The following is a 24,534-nucleotide window of genomic DNA, read 5'->3' on the forward strand; positions in this document are numbered from 1 at the left end:
TTGGGAAGGAGCAGTTTTACGTGTTTTAAAAATGAAGGCAGAACGAGGAGTGTCCTGTAAAACCACCGGGTCTGTGCCCTTACATGGGACCGTGCAGATCTGTCACCTCTTTGTCACCTCTGGACAACTTTCTTCTGCCTCCTGGAAGGTTGGTTGGTTCCTTGAGTGGCTGCCAACTTGGAAATGAGTTCAAAGTTTTGTCTTCTCTCAAGTCCGCTACTCATCTGGAAAGTCTCTCGTTGGGTTTTTGTGCATTAAGTAACACCGGGAGTCTTCCAGTAGGAATAAGACTCATATTTGGCGCTTTTACTGCGAGAGAGCACAAATGCCGTCATGGGCTTGGATCTGGCCCAGGTTCATCTCACTCTAATAGGAAGCGTGGACATCTTGATGAGAGATGTGGACATCTTGATGAGAGATGTAGACGCGGAATGGCCTCTGCGTTTGCGTGTGTCGAGTCTCGTAATCCTGCTTTGAGCTTCACGTTGCCCGTTAAAGAAGCCGTTTACAAGCTGGTGCTCCACAGCGCACCCCATGGAGGAGCCGCCCTCTCCAAGTTCAGCCCTTTCTAATTCAATCTCCGACTCATACGATTGCTTTCTTGTCATCTTAACGGCAGAATCCATTTTTTAGTTCACAGAAACTTTCCAGCTGTCAAGGATCTTACCCCTCGCTTTTTATTCAAGCAAGACGTCTCTGCACAATCGAGTTCGTAGGAATTGGTGAATATTTGCCTGCAGGCAAAGGTGTGCTAAGAAGGTGCCTCTTTCTCCTCGGAGATCCACCCAGTTTACACAATGCAGATATTTTATTCTTCAGGGAGTGCTTAGATCACATTTTAATTCTGGTAACGAGAAAATACTTCATTTAAGCTGTTCCTGGAATATCTGTTAAGTTTCCCGTACTCTAAAACGGGGACGCATTCAAGCTGGCTGGGTGGTGTCACAGTGCTGCCGGTGGCTTTTTGCACCCAAGAAGATGGAGGGACATTTCAGGCTGTTCCTCAGGGATAGGTGCTTGTCCCTGTCTGCTCCAGCCAGCTTGCCTTCACTCGTAGTATCGGAGAGATAATAATTTGGAATTATTTATAGCAGGGGTGATGCTGTAATTCAAGACCGGCAGGAATTCCCGTGGTGCCGCCTTGCCGACTGCTTGATACCCACAGTCTGCTTGAACCGGGTCATGGTTTCGGGTGCAGAAGTCTGCGCAGGCCCTGGAGTATCTGAAGCCTTGTGGGAAAAATCAATTATTTTAAAAGACATTTCCTCTGATGATAAAATCTAGAAGCAGGATCTGTAAACAGCCTTGATTTCGAAGCAGATCTGCGTTCAGGCACTATTAGCTATGCTTCTGGATACTCCTCATTTAAACAGAAATAGAAAAAAGGAGAGCATAAATTAATTCGCCATTTGTTGTTTAGCCTCAGCGCCTTCAACACGCTCACTTGACTTCTTCTCGTGCCAAGTGGCTGACGATCTCCCCACTTGGGAGTGCTTTGAAACCATGTTTAATCTTCAGCAAACTCATCAGCCTGGTTGCACAGACCTTCAGTGGTTTCTTCATGCATCGACCTGGAGCTCCTGCCTGAGCTGGAAGTTCCACGTCCTTATGATTTCACAGGATGAGGGGTCAGAGTGTATCCTCAGCAAGTTCGCTGATGATACCAAACTGGGAGGGGTGGCTGACACCCCAGAGGGCTGTGCTGCCATCCAGCATGACCTGGACAGGCTGGAGAGCTGGGCAGAGAAGAACCTAATGAGGTTCAACAAAAGCAAGTGCAAGGTCCTGCACCTGGGGAGGAAGAACGTAAAGCACCAGTATAGGTTAGGGGCGGACCTGCTGGGAAGTAGCTCGGAGGAGAAAGATCTGGGGGTTGTGGTAGACAGTAAATTCCATGGCCCAGCAACGTGCCCTTGTTGCCAATAAGGCCAATGGCATCCTGGGCTGCATAGGGAAGAGTGTGGCCAGTAGGTCGAGGGAGGTCATTCTCCCCCTCTACTCTGCCCTGGTGAGGCCACAACTGGAATCCTGTGTCCAGTTTTGAGCTCCCCAGTTCAAGAGGGACAGGGAACTGCTGGAGCGAGTCCAGCGAAGGGCATCTAAGATGATGAAGGGCTTGGAGCATCTCCCTTATGAGGAAAGGCTGAGAGCGCTGGGACTCTTTAGCCTGGGGAAGAGAAGGCTGAGGGGAGACCTTATTATGGTGTACAAGTATCTAAGGGTGGGTTGAAGGAGGATGGAGCCAGGCTCTTTTCAATGGTTCCCAGTGACAGGACGAGGGGCAATGGGCACAAGTTGGAACACAGGAAGTTCCGTTCAAATACACGGAAACACTTCTTTATGGTTCGGGTGCCAGAGCAGTGGCACAGGCTGCCCAGGGAGGGGGGGAGTCCCCTTCTCTGGAGATGTTCAAGACCCGCCTGGATGCAGTCCTGAGCGATGTGCTCTGGGCAGTCCTGCTTTGGCAGGGGAGTGGGGCTGGGTGATCTCTGGAGGTCCCTTCCAACTCTGAAACTCCGTGATTCTGTGATTGCAGAAATTAATACCTGCTCTCATGCTTTCCAAGAGCCAATGATGAAGAACTCCCTTGGAGAAGCTTGTGGGCAATGGCCGGAGGAGAAGCAGCAAAGTAGACACGCAGATGGGTTTTCTCTGAGCAGCACGGCAGAGAGGGCTCCAAAGGAGGCTTAGGTGTCAGCAGGGTGGACATCTCCTGGATGTGCCCAGGCGGGTCGTACCGTGCGCGGGGTCTGCAGGGAGCGCGGCAGAGTTATAGCAGCGTGGTGAGACACTGCCGGGGTTGCGATTGGAGGCAGCGCTGACACGATGGTCATCCTCTTTGGTGGAAGAGGGAGGAGGCTGCTCGTGGTTACACAGCGGCTGAGGCGCTTGCTCAGAGCGTTAGGAGCAGGTTTTGGGAACAGCTGTGTAAAAAGGCAGGTAACATTAACAGATCTATTAGCAAATTTTTAGCTGTTAAATGATTTGTGTTTCGTAAAGCCCTTGTGCAAGCTAACATCTCCTTTTGTAGATGTAAACATAGAATCATAGAATCATAGAAAGGTTTAGGTTGGAAGGGACCTTGAAGATCATCCAGTTCCACCCCCTCTGCCATAGGCAGGGACACCTCCCACCAGCCCAGGTTGCCCAAGGCCATGTCCAGCCTGGCCTTGAACACCTCCAGGGATGGAGCCTCAACAGCCTCTCTGGGAAACCTGTTCCAGTGCCGCACCACCCTCAAAGTAAAAAACTTCTTCCTAATGTTCAATCTGAACCTGCCCTCTGACAGTTTAAAGCCATTCCCCCTCGTCCTATCGCTACATGCCCCAGTAAAAAGTCCTCCCCAGCTCTCCTGTAGGCCCCCTTTAGGCACTGGAAGGCCGCAATAAGATCTCCCCGGAGCCTTCTCTTCTCCAGGCTGAACAGCCCCAACTCTTTCAGCCTCTCCTCATATGGGAGGTGCTCCAGCCCTCGGATCATCCTCGTGGCTCGCCTCTGGACACGCTCCAGTAGGTCCATGTCCTTGTGTTGGGGACTTCAGAGCTGGAGGCAGTACTCCAGGTGGGGTCTCACGAAAGTGGAGTAGAGGGGCAGAATCACCTCCTTAGACCATTGATACCTAGACCTGACCTAGACCAACATGATACCTAGACCATTATACTTAAATTTATACACGATACTTACACCGTTATGGGTCAAACATGATACCAGGAGCTACACCTGCCTGCAAAGATGGTCCTTTGCTGTAAAGCCCAGCCTTTAGCTTCTGCAAACACCTTAACTGGCTGAGTCGATGGTTCAGGTAGTCGAGAGCATGATAAATACTCAAGAATTGGGCTGTCTGGAAGGCAAAGGGTGAAACGCAGCTGAGAGAGTGGAATAAGTTAGCAAGAAAATGAGTTCCCAGAAAGTATTTGTAATCGCTGAGCAGCGTAAAGAGCTGACATGAGCAGATTTTATAGGTGTCACTAAAAAACTTAAAGGAAAGAGCCTTTCCAGTCTAGTTTTCCTTATTTTTTCCCCCCATTTTCCCTATGGAGAAGAGGATTCCTTGTGTCTGTATTTCAGAAACACCATGTCTATCAGAAGAACAAGGGAGCAGAGCAATATGGTGGTACGGTCCGGCAGTGCTGGTTTACGCTGCCCATATCATGCAGCATCTTGTACGCTTGCTTGCAGGGCCAGGCAGTGACCTGTCTTAAAACCAACAAGAACCTTTCTATGTGGTGATGTTGTCCTGATCTGGAACCGTTCCCTGGTCCACTGCACCCACACAGCTGCATGGACGACTGAAAGATGCTCAAGAAACCGCTACTCGAGTCTTTGGAGAGCTTGATGCTTCCTGGCTGCAAGATGCTTAGTCTGTGGTCTTGTTGGTCTGGGCTGCAGTAATATTTGCCATAAATTGATATTATATAAAACTGAAAAGTTCTGCAGAAGTTCTATAACTCCTGTAAAGACCATTCTGATGTTGGCTTAGCAGAAAGTTTTAAAACGGGAGAATTTATAACATCTCTTTGAAAACCAAAATTGGGAGAGCGGAGGCAGCCCAACACTCGCTGGTGCTGCTGTGCCGTCATCTCCCAGTTGGGTGAGTTGTGCCATGATGGGGTGAAGGGCGCGGTCAGGATTTAAGAGAATTTGAATTTGAGAACAGTTTCAGAACAGGAAGTTAGTGGGGTTTAAGTCTACCTGATAGCGAATACCTCGCTGGAATAGCGAGGGACAGGGACTTGCCCTGCCTGTAGACACGTCTCAGTTGAGCTGTGCCAAAAGCCATGGGTGGTGACGTGCAGGTTTGTGTTGGCATCGGCTGCGGGACACAAGGACGTCACACCAGGACTCCTTATTTAGAACCATAGAATCATAGAATTGTCTAGGTTGGCAGAGACCCTTGGGATCATCGAGTCCAACCATCTACCCTACTCTACAAAGTTCTCCCCTACACCATATCCCCCAACACCACATCTAAATGTCTCAAACACATCCAGGGATGGTGACTCAACCACCCCCCTGGGCAGTCTATTCCAATGCCCGACCACCCTTTCTGTGAAAAATTCTTTCCTAATGTTCAGTCTAACTCTACCCTGGTGGAGCTTGAAGCCATTCCCTCTTGTTCTGTCATTAATTACCTGTGAGAAGAGACCAGCACCGACCTCTCTACAGTGCCCTTTCAAATAGTTGTAGAGAGTGATGCGGTCTCCCCTCAGCCTCCTCCTCCCCAAACTAAACAGTCCCAGCTCCTTCGACCGCTCTTCATAGGATTTGTCTGTGAGGCCCTTCACCAGCTTCGTTGCCCTCCTCTGCACTCGCTCCAGCACCTCCATATCTCTCTTGTATTGAGGTGCCCAAAACTGGACACCATACTCGAGGTGTGGCCTCACCAGTGCTGAGTACAGGGGCACAATCACCTCCCTACTTCTGCTGGCCACGCTATTTCTAAGACCAGCCAAGATGCCATTTCACCTTTTACATTGACTAGAGATTAATAGGCTTTGCCAATCTGCAGTGATTTCCCGAGCTGCTGATCACGCTTGCAAGTTGGAAGAAGTTTCTACAAACACCTGAACGTAGAGCTGGGTGGTCCTCAAAACCACTCAGTTTTCTACCATTTTTCCTCAGAGGTCGGGGCTGAAACTTTGGGATTTTTTTTTTTTTTCCGCAGGCTCTCGCTCCCCCTCGTGTCTGCGCAGGGCTTTTGCAGCCTGTCATCTCGCATTAATTTCTCGTTCCCGTGCTCAACAGCCCAGCGCGCTTTGGAGGGCCGGCATGCGAGAACTCTCAAGAAAGGCATTAAATTGCACCCAACTTTTCAGCAGAACTGGCAAGCCACGTATTTCTGCATATTCAAGCAGTAATTGCTAATTCTTGTTCTCTTGGTCCCACTTAGCTTTCCGTTTCTGTATATTCACCGACGTTGGAACCGGTTCTTTTCTCTGCTACGAAACGTAGTGCAAAGTGAAAGAGCGTCCTTGGTTCATTTGGCCTGGTGACCATTCCATCTCCCTACTGAAGCAGGTTTTTTTAAAGCTTTTTCTAATTGTTAGCGCTTTTCCTGGAGCTGGGTACTCAGCGCAGCGCAGCTCTGGGCAGCTCAGTGCTGGTATCTGTTTGGTTTTTTTTTTTAATAATCATTGATTTGAGTCATGGATGTTAGAAACCACCATCCATGGGCAGCTAAACGTTGGGTAGCGTCAGACGGGATTTGTGTCTATGTGTTTTCACTGTGTCTTCACCTCTCAAGGGAAGGGATCATGTTAGAGAAGAAGAAAAGAGATCCTTGCTTGATTCTTTCTGGGCTAAAGCTTCATTTCATCTCAAACTTAAAAAGAACTGAAGTATTAGCAGGCAAAAATATATGTGTCCCTGCCCAGGGCAGGGAGGTTGGAACTAGATGATCTTCAAGGTCTCTTCCAACCCAAACCATTCTATGAGTCTATGTTTTGGGCTGGGGCAGGGACGCCCAGCATGTGGGGACAACTGGTGCTCTGGGAAACACTTTGCTGGCTATAGGGGAATATCCGTGCTGGGCAAAACCCGTACATCTGGTGCCCGGTGGCACGCTGGATCTGGTGGGAATGTCCGAGATGTCTGCCCGATGAGGGACCGCTGTGCACTGCTGTCCCTCCTGCTGCCGGTGGGGATGTTGCCGGACTCCGCAGCTGGCTGAACTGGGAGTGCCTACATAGAGAGGGGTTTTTCTGGCTTAAGTTAAGCTTAATGTTGCTCGAAGATGGGCATAGAACGGCCTGAAGGCTCGAAGGCAGCACCGAACAGAAGCTTCTTTCAATCTGGAAGGGTGAGCTTGCCAACAGCGTGAAAATATCGCCCCCCCCAAAAAAAAAAACAAAAACAAAACCCAACAAACTTTTCCCGGTTGCTGCTGATCGACTTAGGCGGTGATGCAGACAGAATGTATCTGCTCGACTCGGGTTGTGCGTGGTGTTTGCCCAGAAGGTTTGAGTTACACCTCTCCGGCTTGTTTTCACCCGCAGCCTCCTGCTGCTCCGTCTTAGCCAGAAACAGCAAACTCCAAAATTTCCGGCGTTTAAATTCTTCACCTGATGAGACAGCGGAGCAAGGAAGGGAACCTGGGAACTACTTCTGTCCACCTGGGTGTGCTGGCAGCCCAACGGGACGTGTCTACTGGTGCCGTGCAAGCTGGTGGCTCACAAGCCAGGTTCCTCCCACAGCTGCCAGAATAGGAGGAAAAAGTCAGTGAAGGGAGGTTTATGTCAACTATTGCCCCAAATAAAACTCTTTGATTGAAATAAAAGTGAACCAAGGAAATGTTTGCGTGCGCTGATGAGCTTCTCCCAGCGGAGAAGGGGGATTTCCATGCGCGTCTCCAGCAAGGTGCTGCCAACCCCACCTTCGTTTCGCCCCGTTCGCTTTGCGGGTGGAAACGTGCTGATAAAATACCGAAGCGGGCTCAGAAAACGGTCACAGATGGCTCATTAATTCCTGAGGGTGGAATCCTTCGTTATTTGGAGTGAACCAGAGAGGTTTCGGTTAAGTTGAAACTTCAACTCAGGTCCTCAGCGCTGCAAAGTGGTGAAGCTTTGTTTGTAAGCCGGGCTCTTGTAGAGCCGCCGGCCGTGGAAACGTGTCCTTGCAGGAGCAGGAGATCCCTTTTGCAATCGGTCCGGCTACAAAATCTTCGTTTCTTTCCTCTTCCCCTTCTGCAGAGCAAGGGCTGAGCGTGCTCAGCAGAGGGAGCTGCAGCCCCGCCAGCCCGCTCCATCCCTGCTTTTCCCTACGTGGAAGTCGTTTAAAAATATTTACCTGGTTCTGCGCGCGGCCATGGGATTATGAAGTTCATCTCTAACTATATTGAGTTTGAATCCGAAAGCCGTTAGCGTTAGAGGTGTCCGTATGCTGGTTTGTTCCATGTTGCGTGAACCTTTGATGGTACCAAGTAGAGTCCAGGAGACCTATAGCTCGTAACGGAGGTGTGCCTCCTTGACCTTGCTGTTGTATCGATCGGGGTATCGGCGTTTTGGTGACGCAGGGCTGGGGGTGTAGGTGGGTGATGATGGACGTCTCCTCCGCGCCACGGCGAGGTTGCTCTCGTTTGCTCTCAGCTCAAACCTCGAGCGGCGCCGGCAGGAAATCACGGCTGCAAAAATGGGCTGGATCCGAATGCTTCATCCAGCACCGGGTTTGGAACAGAAATGAGGAACCGAGGGAACTTTTGGAGTTCCCCGTCTCACATGTGAATGCTTGGCTAACGAGACTGGTTCATAACGAAGACCTCAGCTGGGAGAAGATTTGTCCACTGAAGCCCCTGGCGAGTGGGTAAAGAGCAGGGGGCTTGGCTGCTGGACTGGCCCGTCCCCCTCCATCCCTTTTCATCCCTCTCCATCCCTCTCCATTTGTCTCCATCCCCCTCCAACCCTCTCATCCATCCCCCTCTATCTCTCTCCATACCCCTCCATCCCTCTCCTCCATCCCCCTCCATCTGCCTCCTCCATCTCCCTCTATCTCCCTCCGTCTCCCTCTGTTCCTCCCCTCCATCCGTCTCCTCCGTCCTCCTCCATCCCATCCATCTCCTCCATCTTCTCCTCCATCTCCATCCCCCCTCTCCGTCCCCCCCCATCCCCTTCCATCCCTCCCCTCCATCCCCCTCCATCCCTCCCCTCCGTCCCCCTCCATCCGTCTCCTCCATCCCCCTCCGTCCCCCTCCATCCGTCTCCTCCATCCCCCTCCGTTCCCCTCCATCCCTCTCCTTCATCCCTCTCCATCCCCCTTCATCCCCTCCGTCCCCCTCCATCCCTCTCCTCCGTCCTTCTGCCCAATGTGAGTGGGGAGAGTTTCGCCCATGGCGCAGTGGGACAGCAATGCCGGCGCCTCTGCTTTCCACCTCCCCCAGTGGATGGTGAGTTATTTGGCTTCTTATTTTAACCAGCACCTAAGCCAGCTGATTGCTGCTTAATTTCTGGAGGGAGCTTCAGGTCTCGCTGCTCCGCGTGGGGATACGATGGCGTTTAGCTGGGATGAGGGTCGTTAAAAGTCCGATATTAACGAGGACTGTCAGACATCCTCCCCTGCCAGCGCAGCATCGTTCTTTGGCGTGAGCTGCCTAATTGAAAATGGCCAAGTGACGGAGGGAATGGTCCCCCCCGGCCACCCCAGCCTGCAGATGTGTTATATTAAGAACTAATTTTTATAGCAATTTGGGACCAGCGGGGAGGCGGAACTGCAAATGTGTTCCGGGAGCCTTTGAATTTCATCAGGATCAGCCCAGCAGACACTGTCTTTTTGGCTACTTTAGTTTTTATCGTCTATTTAGATTCCGTTGTTGGAATAAAACCTCTAAAGCTTAAGACACCTTTTGGGGCGTCGTGTGCTGCTCAGCTTCGGTTTGGTGGTTAAAGAGGTTAGAACAGATACCAGCAAATATTCAAACCCGCTTTTCTCTGCTTTGCTTGTCTGGTGGAAAGAATTCCCCAAACAGCTGAAAATATAATGACATTGCTCCAAAAAAATGCAGGAAAACGGGAGGTTCGGGTCCCCCGAGGGGCTGTGCAGCGTCTTGGTGGTCCAAAAAGGGTCAGGATACTTTGGAAGCACTGTCATCCTGTACCAATATTTGCTGTACCTGCCCAGGTTTCTCCTCATGTCTTCCGTTTCTATTTTTGAAGTCGTCCCTCTTGGTAGTTCTTCTAAAAATACTTCGGTCACTGTAACAAAAAGTTGCTCTTCTCATACTCAGATAAAGGCATTCTCGCTGCTTTGATCTTTGTCTACAAATAAAAGTCCACGCGAGGTGATTCGATTCAAACTTCGTTATTCCCTGTTAATAGCCGACATTAGGGACCCCCACTATGGCATTCTTAAGCATTGTGGATTTTATTTTTGTAAAATTATGGTTTATTGTTCTGCCTCTCACTCATTTTTTATTGATTGTGATTCTTTCAGCTTTCACTCAAATTATGTCACATTTCTGTCAATGAGAAAATGAATTTTGCATTTAAGGGTTAGCTGTGGTAAACTTCGCGTCAGACACAACTTCGTTTATGGTTGCAAATGTGCATTTTTTTTGGTATTAATTGTAAAAATCATAGAATCATAGAATGGTTTAGGTTGGAAGGGACCTTGAAGATCATCGAGTCCCACTGCCCTGGGTAGGGCCACCTCCCCCCAGCCCAGGTCGCTCCCAGCCCCGTCCAACCCGGCCTTGAACACCTCCAGGGATGGGGCAGCCACAGCTCCTCAGGGCACCCTGCGCCGGGGGCTCACCGCACACAGAGTGGAAAATTTCTTCCCAATATCTCATCTAAATCTCCCCTCTTCCAGTTTGATGCCATTCCCCTCATCCTATCGCTCCATGCCCTTATAAAAAGTCCCTCCCCAGCTCTCCTGGAGCCCCTTTCAGCACTGGAAGGGGCTGGGAGGTCTCCCCGGAGCCTTCTCTTCTCCAGGCTGACCCCCCCACCTCTCCCAGCCCGTCCTCCCAGCAGAGGGGCTCCAGCCCTCCCAGCATCTCCGGGGCCTCCTCTGGCCCCGCTCCACCAGGTCCATGTCCTTCTGATGTTGGTGGCCCCCGAGCTGGAGGCAGCACTGCGGGGGGGTCTCCCCAGAGCAGAGCACAGCAGAGGGGCACAATCCCCCCCTCGCCCTGCCGGCCACGCTGCGGGGGATGCAGCCCGGGATGGGGTTGGCTTTCTGGGCTGCGATCACGCATTGCCGGCTCACATTGAGCTTCTTAAAATAAAAATACGGAGTTCTGCTTAAAAACAAGCAACTAGCCTCTCCCTACAAATCTGTCCCCCTCTGTAATTTTCTCCTTTGCAAATTCGGTGCTGCCGGGGTTGGGACCAGATGACAAAAACTTTATTTAAATAGACCTTTTTTTTTTTTTCCTATGGCCTTAGCAATTTCCTTTTGCAGCGCCGATGTCTGGCTTTGGAGATGGCTTTAAGCTGCTGTGGTGCCAAACTCCATCGACAAAGGGCTTCGGGTTACGTCCTCCGGTGATGTTTTTAATCAGGATTTTAACCTGACTGATTTGCATTTTATGTGCTTTCTCAGGACGACGGGGGAGCGAACAACCACATTTCAAGTAATAATTAGCCTAAGCTCTAAAACGCTCATTATCTTTAAGGTCGTTATTTCAATTATTATGTCTTAACGTTCTTACCAAGGTCCTTCATTTATTACGGTACACCTCTTATTATTAACCAAAGAATCAAATATTGACAAATTAAGGAATAAAAATCCCTTCTGCATTGCGTCTCAGAAGAGTGGGTTAAACCACAACCTCTCCCGTGTTCCGGGACTGCGGTGGTTGGGAGGAGATCTGGAGGGGGTCGATTCAGGTTCTGCAGGACCGCACCTCAGCTGCGATGGAGATTTGGGGTTTCGCAGATCTGAGCAACAGCCCACGCTGAAGGCATTTAATGTGCCGCGAACCAAATGAGGGATCACAATATTTCCCTTATTGGGTAAAAATAAAACCACTGTATTTTTCAAATAATCTACAACTTGGATTTAATATTAATGCTGAATACCTTCGTACCCACAGTGGTCAGGAAAAAACCTCTGTGTGCAGTTGCGGGACGTGAATTTCTCATCCCTATGAGGATGGGATCAAAAGAAGGAGAAATTATGAGTTTCCAAAGTTGTCTGAAGTCCTGCAGCCAGTGGGCACGTGAGGCAGAAGTGATGGTTTGACTTGGTGTCTTATTTGTGAAGGTTTCACCGATTTCAGGTTGTATGATTGAGATGATTTATGATTTAGAATCATAGAATGGTGTAGGTTGGAAGGGACCTTGAAGATCACCTGGTTCCAACCCCCTGCCATAGGCAGGGCCACCTCCCCGAAGCCCAGGGTGATCCCAGCCCCATCCAACCCGGCCTTGAACACCTCCGGGGATGGGGCAGCCACAGCTTCTCGGGGCACCCTGCGCCAGGGGCTCACCGCCCTCAGAGTGAAAAATTTCTTCTTAATATCTAGTCTCAATCTCCCCTCTTCCAGTTTGAAGCCATTCCCCCTCATCCTATCGCTCCATGCCCTTGTAAAAAGTCCCTCCCCAGCTCTTCTGGAGCCCCTTTAGGCACTCAAAGCCCAAAATAAGTCTCCGCGGAGCTTTCTCTTCTCCAGGCTGACCCCCCCACCTCTCCCAGCCTGTCCTCCCAGCAGAGAGGCTCCAGCCCTCCCAGCATCTCGGTGGCCTCCTCTGGCCCTGCTCCAACAGGTCCATGTTCTTTTCTTGGTTGGCCGCCTGGGCTGCGATCGCACACTGCTGGCTCACGTTGAGCTTCTCGTCAATCAGCACCCGCAGGTCCTTCTCCTCAGGGCTGCTCTCCAGCCATTCCCCGCCCAGCCTGGATTTGTGCTTGGGATTGCCCCGACCCAGATGTAGGACCTTGCACTTGGCCTTGTTGAACTGCATGAGGTTGGCTTGGGCCCACCTCTCCAGCCTGCCCAGGTCCCTCTGGATGCCATCCCTTCCTTCCCCTCCAGCGTGTCTACCTCGCCAAACAGCTTGGGGTCATCGGCAAACTTGCTGAGGGTGCAATGGTCCCTGATTGCGTGGTCTTTAATGGTAATCTGTAAAGAATGAATGGGAGAGGCTTCCGCTGTAACAGTCTGTGGTTTTCCAGGGAAAGCTGGTGCTCCTGCGTCGTGCCGTAGCATCACACATCTGAAGGAGCCATGAGACCACGTGGGACGGTGGCTGCGTATCCATGCACGTACTGCCGGAGGTGATGCGCTGGCTCGCCATGACCCAGTAGGTGGTTTCCACCTCTGACTCCTGAGAGCCTGTGTTTTTAAAAGTTATAAAACGCAAGTTGTCCCTTCGTTGCGAGTTGAAGTCATGTGCAAACAACCGTTTCCTCTTCTGCCTGCCTTGTCACGGGACTGTGACCAGCTGAGCCAGGGCTGGACCAAGGGGTCTATTCTACAGCTGGGGCAGGAGGTTTCTCTCTTCCTTGTCCTTCCCATTGTCCCTGCTGGCGCTGTCTGGTTCAGGTTTTTGGGTTTTTTTCTTTTTTTTTTAAGATTTCTCCTTCCTATTCCCACCAGTCACAGCAGCAGGGATGGCCGTGCTCGTTCTTGTTGTGCGGGATGGCCGTGCTCGTTCTTGTCGTGCGTTGGATGTAGGTGCTGCTGTTTGCTACCACGGAAGTGTGCTCTGCGTCAAGAAGCGCTAAGATGTTGGAAGAGCCTCTTTTAGTTTTGTCTCCAGGTTTTCCACCTGCAGCTTTACTGCTGTGGGCCATAGAGGATTATTTTTTTTAAAAGACGTAAACTAAGTGAGACTCAGCCATTGGAATGGGAGCCATGGCTTGATAGATGTGGACCCTGATTCAGTCCTCATTAGCAACCATCTTGGAGGTCTGAGGACCAAAATCGGTGTCAGCCCTAGTGAAATATAATAAACTGAGATGTTTGGGGCCGTGGTCTGATGTTTGCACTGTATACAACCTCAGCCCAGTGCTGAACGCGAGTTAGAAATACGCTGTGTTGGGAGTTTGCAAAGGAGAGTGCCTCCACCACTGGTGGGTGGTCTTCAAGAATCAATGGCTTGAGTTTCTAACATGCTTGGAAATGACTTTGGCCCAGTTGGGTGACTCTTCATTCCCATCCTTTCTGTCCCAAGTCCTGTAGGTAAAAGTCAGTCTCAACCTGCACATTCGCAAGCTTTTTTTTCAGAAGGAAGATGCCAAAGTGCAAACTCTTGCACGTGGGTCGGGGCGATCCCAAGCACAGGCTGGGTGGAGAATGGCTGGAGAGCAGCCCTGAGGAGAAGGACTTGGGGGTGTTGGGTGATGAGAAGCTCAACATGAGCCGGCAGTGTGTGATCGCAGCCCAGTGAGCCACTGACATCCTGGGCTGCATCCCCAGCAGCGTGGCCAGCAGGGCGAGGGGGGGATTGTGCCCCTCTGCTGTGCTCTGCTCTGGGGAGACCCCCCCGCAGTGCTGCCTCCAGCTCAGGGGCCTCAGCACAGGAGAGACATAGACCTGTCGGAGCGGGGCCAGAGGAGGCCCCGGAGATGCTGGGAGGGCTGGAGCCCCTCTGCTGGGAGGACAGGCTGGGAGAGGTGGGGGGGTCAGCCTGGAGAAGAGAAGGCTCCGGGGAGACCTCCGAGCCCCTTCCAGTGCCTAAAGGGGCTCCAGGAGAGCTGGGGAGGGACTTTTACAAGGATATGTGGTGATAGGACGAGGGGGAATGGCTTCAAACTGGAAGAGGGGAGATTGAGATTAGATATTAGGACGAAATTTTTCACTCTGAGGGCGGTGAGCCCCTGGCGCAGGGTGCCCCGAGAAGCTGTGGCTGCCCCATCCCCGGAGGTGTTCAAGGCCGGGTTGGATGGGGCTGGGAGCAACCTGGGCTGGGGGGAGGTGTCCCTGCCCAGGGTGGGGGGGGGTGGAACAAGATGGTCTTCAAAGTCCCCCCTAAACCATCAGTGATTCTGTTAAAGGGTTAAATGCATGTGTTAATCCCACTTTGTTTCTGTGTGACCTTTTGGCTGGAGAACTGGAATCTTAAACACTTTGAGCTCCCGTTATGGTTTTGGCTGAGTGCACAGCCTTGTCAGGATTACACATTAATTTAAGGCATTCGAAACTATGGAAGAAATGGGTTTGGACAGTCCCTTTCTTGATGCGATATGATCTGGGCGCGGGAGGTGGATTAGGAGAACAGAAGGTGCCTGAGCTGTTGAGGTTGAGGGTTGCAGATCATTTCAGGCCAGGAGAGGAGAAGGCATCAGCGATACGGCGGAAGGGGAGCGGGGCTCTTCTCGGGTGCCAACACCTGGTATCGCCGTACACATCTCCGGTTTCACGGGGGAAAGCGGAGCAGGAGATGAAGTATCTGGCTTGGCATGTTGAGGGCTGGAGGAGACCAGCTTTTCCTTCATGCATAGGGATGAGAGGGCAGGAGGAGGAGGTTTGCTCTGGGACCTGCAAGCCCTGGGCTCTGGTGGAACATCAGAATCGTCATGTTGGTCCCTTCCATTCCAGTCGCAGCTGCAAAATCATTTCGCTTTCAATCTTTACTCTTCTTTATTAAAAAAAAAAAAAAAAAACAACAACAAAAAACCAAACCAAAACAAACCAAAACAAAAAAACCAAAAAAAAAAACAAAACCCTCAGTAAGTTCGTTTTATCACTTGGCATCATAGACGGATGAGAAGATTTTCCACTGGGCAAAGACTCTCCAGGCAGTTTGTCACGTGAATGACCATGTAGTGGCAGCTCTTGAAGACCACAGTCTTGACCTGATGTTTCACCTGGGAACAGATGGATGTTAATTAGCCCCGTAACTTCCTTTTTATTTCCCAAATTTTTTTGCAGGTGGATTCGCGAGCTGTCGGCAACGCCGGAGCGCTTGCGTGACTTAGTCGCACAGAAAACTGTTGTTTTCTCCCTTTGTTTCTTTGGGAAACAAAAAAAAAAAGGCTAAGAATAAATGGAAGGCGCTGGCACCACAGCGGCACCGCGCTCGCAGAAGTCAGAAGTTAAAGGGACGGTTCCTCTTGGGCGTTGCACAAGCCGTGGGGGGTTTTATAGCTGTTACAATAATTTAAGGTTTCGTTTAGCAATTTTTAAAGAGTAGAAAATGTTACAAGCCCCCGGCGTGGCTGAGCTAACGCGGAGGGAGGCCGCGGGGGGGTTGGTCTCCAGCCACGGTTAAAAAGCAGATTTGAACGTGGCTTATTAAATCACAGTGGTAACTCCGATTTTACTGGGGTTGAACACGGTTCTCCCTGTTTTTATTTGAGGGTTGAGCCGGATTACCACGGGTGCGCGACTTGCAGAAGGTACCTGAGCTGTGGACTGGAGGGGCTGGAAAGAACTTTATTTTGGGGCATTTTTATAGAATAGAGGTTCTTAATTTTAGTGTCGTAGACTGTCTTTACTGAAAAAAAAAAAAAAAAGGCTTCCCCCCTCCCTCCCCGGGAAAAGCCATTTGATTTGCGTATCTTGGTGTGATAACCTACTGGAAAAAGCAGTTTGTGCTTCGGGGGCGTGAGCTTCCTACCCCCCTTTCCAGGTTTTCCTCAGCTTACGCTGCGCTAAAGGAGCGTCTCCCATAGGACTTTGCATGAAAAGGATCATCAGTAATGATAACAATTAAAAACTGACCTTGAAAACGCAACGTTGGCTTTAGTATCAGTTGAGGCAAATGGTGCTGATCCCACTCTCGTACTTCTTGACACATTTCCACATTGAAAATAATCCCTATTTCCATTTCCCAATTGCTCTACGGAGTCATTAAAGCGGGGAAGTCTGTTTTTTTCCTTCACAAAGCGGGTGTTGCTTTCGTATAGCCCGGGACTTTTTACTCTTTTCGTGGATTCCTTGAAATCTGCCGTGGAGATGTCAAATGCCGTCGTGGCTCACACTGCTCCGCAGAGACCCCTTGGAGGAACGCTTGGAGGCAACGTGGCCCTGGCAGCATTTCCCCGTCCACTGGACAACACTGACAACTGTCGAGGAGCAGATTTATCCCAAATCAGCGCAATACTATATATCAGTGGTAAATGGTTTCTGTAGCACGTGTCTGTAATAATGCACGGAGCTGGCAGAGGGGTTTTTTTCATATTTGGTGCAATTGGTGCTGAGGTCAATTGGTGATGTCCCACCACCTTCCCAACTGCCTCTTCTTTGGAAGCAGGTCATAGAATCATAGAATGGTTCGGGTTGGAAGGGACCTTGAAGATCGTCCAGTCCCCCCCCTGCCCTGGGTAGGGCCACCTCCCCCCAGCCCAGGTTGCTCCCAGCCCCGTCCAACCCGGCCATGAACACCTCCAGGGATGGGGCAGCCACAGCTCCTCGGGGCACCCTGCGCTGGGGGCTCACCGCCCTCAGAGTGAAAAATTTCATCCTAATATCTCATCTAAATCTCCCCTCTTCCAGTTTGAAGCCATTCCCCCTCGTCCTATCACCACATATCCTTGTAAAAGTCCCTCCCCACCTCTCCTGGAGCCCCTTTAAGTACTGGAAGGGGCTCTGAGGTCTCCGTGGAGCCTTCTCTTCTCCAGGCTGACCCCCCCACCTCTCCCAGCCTGTCCTCCAAGCAGAGGGGCTCCAGCCCTCCCAGCAGCTCCGGGGCCTCCTCTGGATGTGGAGGTTCTCTATGGGAATTGTCTCGGGTACGTTGTCAGGGACAAAACTCTTTGGATAACAGCCCCAACCACTAAATAAAAATTAAAAAAAAATTGCCCTGCATCGGGTCTGCTCCGTGGCTGGCAGCGTCACACTCCCCAAACCCTGCGCAAGCATCCCTTTGAGGTTCCCCACGGCCCTCCTCCTCCTGCAGTAGGTACTTGTCAGGTGGGAAGACACAAGAAATAAGGAAGAAATTTTTTATGTTGAGGGTGGTGAGCCCCTGGCACAGGGTGCCCCGAGAAGCTGTGGCTGCCCCATCCCTGGAGGTGTTCAAGGCCGGGTTGGACGGGGCTGGGAGCAACCTGGGCTGGGGGGAGGTGTCCCTGCCCAGGGCAGGGGGGTGGACTTGATGATCTTTAAGGTTCTTTCCAACCCAAACCGTTCCACGACTTGACGATTCTAAAAGGAACGATCCGACGCGGGAGCAGCGGGATGGGTGTTGGAGTCTGGACCCTTCCAAGGACGGACTCTCTGCACTTGCTGCCGTGGGGCACGGAGCGGGGACCCACATAATTAAAAACCACTTTGCCATCTAAACAAATGCCTTCGTTGTTTTAGTTGCTCATTAGTTAATTTTCTTCTAATGAGGCTCTGTTAACGTAATCATCTGACATCGGGGCGGGGGGGCGGGTGGGTGGAAGAAAGTGGGGGGGGGGGGGGGGGGGCGGGAGAACCCAAGTTATAAAGAGCCTAATTAGCAAGTTAATTATAGCGAGCAGGGAAATGTTCTGGTTATATAAATACGCTATTGTTATGCGCACACAAGCCAGGCCACGTCCAGAACTGCCGCGAACTGTCTAGAGGTCAGGTAAAACGCTGTAATTCTGCCTAAAACAGAAGTAGGGCTTGTTGGGCGGGACGCCTCATTAAGTCTTAGGATCCTTCCCTGCCAAAAAAAAAAAATTAAAAAAAAAAAAAAAATAAAATAGGGAGCCTGAAAATCCGAGCGGTTCCCGTCCCCTTTCCTTCCCTCCTTCCTTCCCTCCCTCCCTCCACCCCGCGGCTGGAACCAGAGCGGGCAGGATCGGGATGGGGAGGTATAAATGGGGGGGGCGGCCCCCGCCCCGGCCGGAGACGGTGCGGAGGGGCTGTCGGTGATGCCGTCATGCCGAACAAGAAGAAATACAACGTGAACGGAGATTCGGGGATTAAAGCCCAGGTGAGGGCAGTCTTTAGTGCCGTAATGTCATTTTTTCTATTTACAAGTACATCCGTTTCTCTCTACGCCCTTTTTTTCCCCCTTGTTTCTTTCCCGTTCACCACCCCCGCCCCAAATCACTCCTTTCTGGTGGCACCCGCTGCTTAGAGAAAAATCCCCATCTCCGGAGGACTCTTCTGCAGTTTTCTCTCGGGAGCAGGAGGTTGGAATCGGTGAAGCGTTGAGCCCCAACAGGTTGCTCCGGGGTTGTTCTTCGGAGCACCGTGGCCGGAGGAGGCGACGGCTTTGCGAGCAGGGAGGTCGGCCGGGAAGACCTCGGCCGGCGAGGGTTTTTTGCTCGGCGTAGTGGCGTAGAGCCGTTCTTCGTGGTGGAAACCCCGGGTCCGGGTGAGACTTGGCTCATTTGAGCTCGTGATGAGCACGCACCTGCCCGCAGAAGCTGTTAACCCCTTGTGCCTCCGGAGGTGAGGCTTTTCAGCCTGTTTTTTTTTAACCTGCTGGAGGTCGAAAGCAGCGGCTGCAGAGCAGGTTGGATTCCTCAATCCGAGCGGCTGCAGCTCCCAAAGGCTTCACGGTCTCTCCTTTGAGCTTTAGCCCGGGCGGAGGTGGCTGTTGCCTTCAGAGGCATTGCGGTTTGAGCTGAACGAGTTCAACCTGGAACCAAATCCCCGTTCTCGTCCCCGTCTGGAATGTCCCCCATCTTTCCAGCCGGGCTGTTGTGCCGTCGGTCGCCTTGTGCCACTCGTTCGGGATTTAAACCAGAGGTTTGGTCTGGGTGAGCAAGGTGTGGTTGTCTCCTTCTGGCTGGATGGGAGTGTGCGTTGCTGAGATTTCAACTCAAAAATGAAGATGTGTTGTGGAAACTGGCTGGAGGGTACGTCATGGCATGGTTGGAACTAGATGAGCTTTAAGGTCCCTTCCAACCTAAACCCTTCTGTGATTCTGTTCCTGCCGGCGCTTTGTACCCTTCACATGTCCATGCCGTGCAAACTCTAGCACTGAATGACGGTGGATACGCTAAATCTTAAATAAATCGAGTTCCAGCATCCCTCCCTGCCCGCTCTCTCTGTTGTTGGGAGGATAAAGCCACCAGACGTTGCAGAAGGGTCAAGGCCAGCTGAAAGCAGACCTGAGCAGACGCCCCTTCCCAACGTTCTCCTCTCCTGATGCCTCCTTCCACCTCTTGCCACCTGATGCCTTGCGCAGCTCAAGCCGAACCCGACCGGTGGCAGCGTTTAAAGGGTGTAAACCCTCGAAGGGGTTGGGGGCAGGGTTTATTATAAAGTCTAGTTCTAGTTCTGTCGAATTTGGTTCAACTTATTTTGCTTGTGGGCACATACTTGCCGTGGATGTGGAAGTACTTGGAGAGCTCTGGCTGTGATTATCGATTTTACCGTGTGGGTTGAAGTAGTTGGGTTGGACATCTTTGACGAGATGATGTGAGAAAGGAAAATGTTAATTATAATGCGACTTATTCACCCTTTGCTAGACTTCCAGCCCGTCTCGCTTTGCCGAGAGCATCGTTTCGCACAAATAACCTGATGCTTTGATGAAGCTGCTCAGCTGTCGAGGGATTTGTTTAAAATGAAAAAAAAAAAAAAAAAAAAAAGTTATTTTGGGCCAACAAATTCTTAGAAAAGGAATGAAAAAAAAATGGGGTGTGTGTGCAAAGACCCCATCCCACCGGGATCAGAGGTGTTAATCCTCAATGCAACTCTTGACTGTAATATGAGTTTGACGTGTTTTTTTTTTTTTTCTCCCCTGTGTGTTTCCTGATCCAGTGTCGTTTTGTTCTTTGGCTTAAGATTAGCAGAAAAAAAAAAAAAAAAAGAAATTAGAGCTTCCAGGTGCTGCTGCAAATCCTCTCCCAGGTCCTTTCCCCCCTCCCCAGCAGCTTGGGCCGTCCGTCCCCGGGCCAGCTCAGACTTGGCTTCACGAGGGACTCTGAATTTGTCACCCGAGACCCCCAGCGCCTTTTTCCTTCCCTTACTGCCCCAAAAGCCGGGTACCAGCTCTGGAGCATCACCAGCCCTTCCCAAGTGCAATGTCAAGTGCTGCTACTGGAACCACTGAGCTGGAGTTTGAGTTCCCAGCACGGGATCAAGTTCTTTATGGTTAGGTGACTTCTTTAAACACAACTAACTTCTCAAAATACCCCAAGGGGTTAGTTAATACACCCAATTAATGGCTTTCAGTATTTTGGAGATGTAAACATTTAATCCCGTTGCGCCAGATTGAGTCGGTTGACGCTCCTGGCAAAGTCCAAGGAGATTTGCAGTTGGAAGTCGTGTTTCCAGTTCCCCTGAGATTCAGCACGGATCATAAAGGCGTTGGGAGCATCGGTGGCTGGCTTGCAAAGCGATGAGCACTGGGAGTTAAGATATTTCCTAAAACAATAAACCTGTTCTCCGGAATACGTAAATATGGCCCGGCAGCCACGTATAGAGAGAATTAAAGGGGATGTTGAGCTGGTGGCGCGGTTTTGCGACGCACCGTGTCCCCTGGGCACGGCGGGTGGGCTCTGAGCGGTGGTAGTGTCTGTTGAGATGTGTCTGATGCTGGTGACGCCCCTCGGGGTCAGGGACCGAAGGGTGGGGCTGATGTGAGAGGAGAAGCGTGAAGACAAGTTCAACCCGAGGTGCACGTCAACGGGGCGCGGAAGGGTTGAGTTCCTGCTGGAGAATTGCTAATAGTCATCTGTAAGAGCAGGTGTTTGGTTTAGGTGAAAACCTGGATTTGGGCAGTATATAGTAAGGAAATACTGATTATTTGGCCTTTTTACTGTTCTTTTCAGCCAAGGGAAGGAGAATGAAGCTTGGAGGAAGAGGTTCTTCTACAAATACCAATGTTAAATGTCGCTTTCCCCCAGATAAAAGTGACGCTTCTTCACTTACTTCTTTTGTCCTCTGCCTGCTTTGGAGCAGATCAGCTTTGCTGACTTAAAAATAAGTATTTATCTCTCGGCTGGGCAGTTATCGCGGCCGTAACAGGGGCAGGGCTGAGCCTGGTCGTGCTCGGCTGCTCTCAGACCCGCCGCTGGTCCTGGGGCCTCGCAGATGTTCCTGGAGAGTCTGAAACCGTCATTCCTCGGTGATGACTGAGATGGAAACGAGCCCGATTCTTCATCTCGGGTTGAGCAGGTTGCTATTTGTCATCCACGGCAATGGGTTGCAATGAGGTGAGCTCCATTAAAAAAGAGGGTAGATGCAAAATGCCACAAAATATTGGTGTTGCGTCTGTTGCTGCGGTGTTATTGTAGGCGTTGTTGGTAGATGGTGGTTGGTTCCTCCTCTCCAACGTGGAAAGTACATCTCACCAGCCTTCACATCGCTTCACTTACATGCCTTATCCTTCATTTCTTGATTTCTTGTGTAAAGTTGTGTACTCTTAAATGCAACGCTATGGAATACCTGTGCTCTCCAGGCGTCCGTGCTCCCAACAGTTGCAACAGCCTTCAGTGACGTATCTAATCTCAAATGTTTCTTAATATAGAGGGCAGCTGGAAGCCGCATTCGTTACTCAAAGTGGTTTTACTTTTGCCTTTTGCATTTCCTACAGCAAACAGGGAGCGTCTCATACCGGTCACCGCGATAAACGTCGCAAGATAGGTCAGCGCTTGCGTATGTTGGGTGGCCCTAACGGTGCTTCTCTTGCGACGAATAACCCTTACCGTTAGCATTTTGGAAAAGCGACTTTGTGTGCAATGGGTTCAGAGCTTTCTAAGTTGTGTGGTTAAAAGACGAGCTCCGGGTATTTAAAAGACAAGTGTGTCAATGGTGCGTCTGGTGGAGGCTCTGAAATTAAACGAAGGAGGCAGTTTAGCGTGCCCTGTCCCCAGTTAAATCATGGGAATTGCGATTCAGCCCATAACTGAGGTGGTGGCGGTGTCTGCTCAAGCCTTTGGGTTCTTGGGGTTAACCTTCTGTATCAGGCTGTTGGGTTTTTGCATCTGACTTAACTGTTCATTTCTTCGACCAGATCCAGTTTGCTGACCAAAAGCAAGAATTCAACAAGCGCCCGACGAAGATCGGCCGCCGTTCGCTTTCCCGCTCCATCTCGCAGTCCTCGACAGACAGCTACAGCTCAGGTGTGTGCCGTCACGGCGTGGGTTGTGCCCGTTCGTTGTCATAATTCAAAGTTTAAGATTATTTAAAAGCCAACTGAAATATTTTACGGTTGTGCAAAGTTATGTACCGTTACGCTGCTGTGAGGAGCAGCGGGATGGACTCGATGGTCCTTATGGATCCCTTCCAACTCGAGATGTCCTGTGCTCCCGTGATCAGCTCCATCCTCTCGCAGCGTCTCTGCAGACCACAGGGTTTGTCTCAAAGATCTCCCAGTTCTGCTGCGTAGTCGGCAACGTCGGAGGGAAGGTGTGGGAAGAGGGTTGTTCCTTTTTTTTTTCATCTTTGCATATAATTGGATGGAAAATGAAGTTACTCTGCTGCTCTTAACACTTCTGATCCCTCCTTGTAGCCCTCATGTGCGGTTGCTCCTGGCTTTCCTCCTCTCTTCCCCATCCTTTTCCTTCCAGGCTCAGCAAAACCGTGTTCCTGTTGCATCCATGCTTGCATGTCATCTTCCCTTCCCGTTCTTGAATAAGTCCATGTGGATCCCCACTGTAGGTTTGGACTCACCCGTTGCACGTGAAATTGGAGTCTTTGGAAGAGCAATGGTGACCTTTGAAGGCCGCGTGTGTCTTCTGCGTTTTTCCTGCTGGAATCTGCGAAATGAAACTTTTTGCGAGCGGTGGGCTTGCTGGTTGGTCGTGCTAGCTGCGCTTGTGGGAACTCAGTGGGGAGGGAGGTTGGGTTTGTTGTTGTTTTTTTTTTTTTATTTTATTTTAAATTTCAGGGCTGTTCTGAAGGCCCAGGTGTATTTATGAAGATTGGTTCTGGAAACTTGATTTGTCTGGACTAATATTTGGTGGTTGCGGAGTGATATCCAGAAACCTTCAGGCTCTGGTCCTGCCGGCAGCAGGCTCGTTCCTTTGAGAACGTGGCACAGCGAAGTTTCGTTTTGTCCTGCGTCGGTGTTCAAATTGGTTTGTTTTCTTTGACTATGCATCATTTTCGATGTAGACAACTGAAGTTTAATTTCTGGAGCAGTCTGTGAAGATTTCGTAACACCCAATCAAAGGTAGATCCCCATGAAAACCAGACTGATTTCACCCAGTGCCCCGTCCATCATACATTCAACATTTAGAAATCAAACATTCAGCAAGCAAACATTTAACATTTGGCACTGATGCAAAAAAAAAAAAAAAAAAAAAAAAAAGCAGCACAAGACAGTCCTGAAAACAAGTCTTCTGGTGGAAATTGGCATTTTTCCTTACAGGAAAGAGCGCGGCTTTGAGAGAACGACTGCTAAAACCTTCCTTGGCTTGGAGTGGAGAAGGCGAAGCTGCTCCGCACTTCACTAAGAGTCTCTAGCATCGGTTGATGCAGCAAATAAGTCGCTGTGACCACAGAGTGCTGAGGAGACTCAGTGCCACCGCACTTCCCAACACGTAGGAACGTCACCCACCCGTTCAGTAAAACAATATGCCCCCAAGTGGCACCTTCAGCTAAATTTACCCCAGTCCAGTAACACCCACATGGGACTGGTGTCATACCACACCTTCCAGCGTCCTCTTTTCTTTACCTTTGAATCTGTCATTAAGTACCATTACTGAGCTGGAGACCTTATGTCACTTCAGGAGTTGGTTATGAGGACAGTGGCTTTGCAGGATTAGGGAGAGGTCATCAGGGATGCTCTTGAATTGTTCAGGATAGGTCCATCTGGGATCCTTGGCACTTTGAAGGGAATACTTCTTGCTACCTGAAATGTTACAGCTGCCATCCGAGCTGAGACCGTCACAGAAAGGAATTTGGATCCAATTCCCCGTCCCTCAAGGAGTCTTAATGCCTCTGGTCCCCTCCTGGTGCTGGCCCCTTGAAGAAGACGCAGAAGAAATCAGCTTCCAGCGCAAGGCTACAAAGAATGGAGGTGTAAGCAACTTGAAACTGGAAGAGGTGGTATTCCTCTCTTCCTCATGACTGTGAAGGCAAATGATCCGGTCTTTCTGGTGACGTGTACCAAAACTCACAGAATCACAGAATCCCAGACTGGTGAGGGCTGGAAGGACCCTCTGGAGCTCCCCCAGTGCCACCCCCCGCCAGAGCAGGGGCACCTCCAGCAGTGGCACAGGACACCTCCAGGCGGGTTTGGAATGGCTCTGCAGTGGGAGACTCCCCCCCTCTCTGGG

The 24,534-nt window shown here is 50.7% G+C and overlaps 1 protein-coding gene across 1 annotated transcript in view; it reads left to right on the top strand.

The window, feature by feature from the left end:
- AHCYL2 (adenosylhomocysteinase like 2) overlaps positions 1-24,534 on the top strand; it is a gene marked incomplete at its 5' end in the record, with an annotated part of 116,711 nt that overhangs the window by 55,153 nt on the left and 37,024 nt on the right. Inside the window, one exon of the mRNA XM_082479330.1 lies at positions 22,266-22,374. Coding sequence (XP_082335456.1) covers positions 22,266-22,374 — 109 coding nt within the window. The remainder of the gene's footprint in view (positions 1-22,265; positions 22,375-24,534) is intronic.

This window comes from Vanellus vanellus (assembly GCF_965231255.1).
Source record: "Vanellus vanellus genome assembly, chromosome: 1".
NCBI classification, from domain to species: domain Eukaryota; kingdom Metazoa; phylum Chordata; class Aves; order Charadriiformes; family Charadriidae; genus Vanellus; species Vanellus vanellus.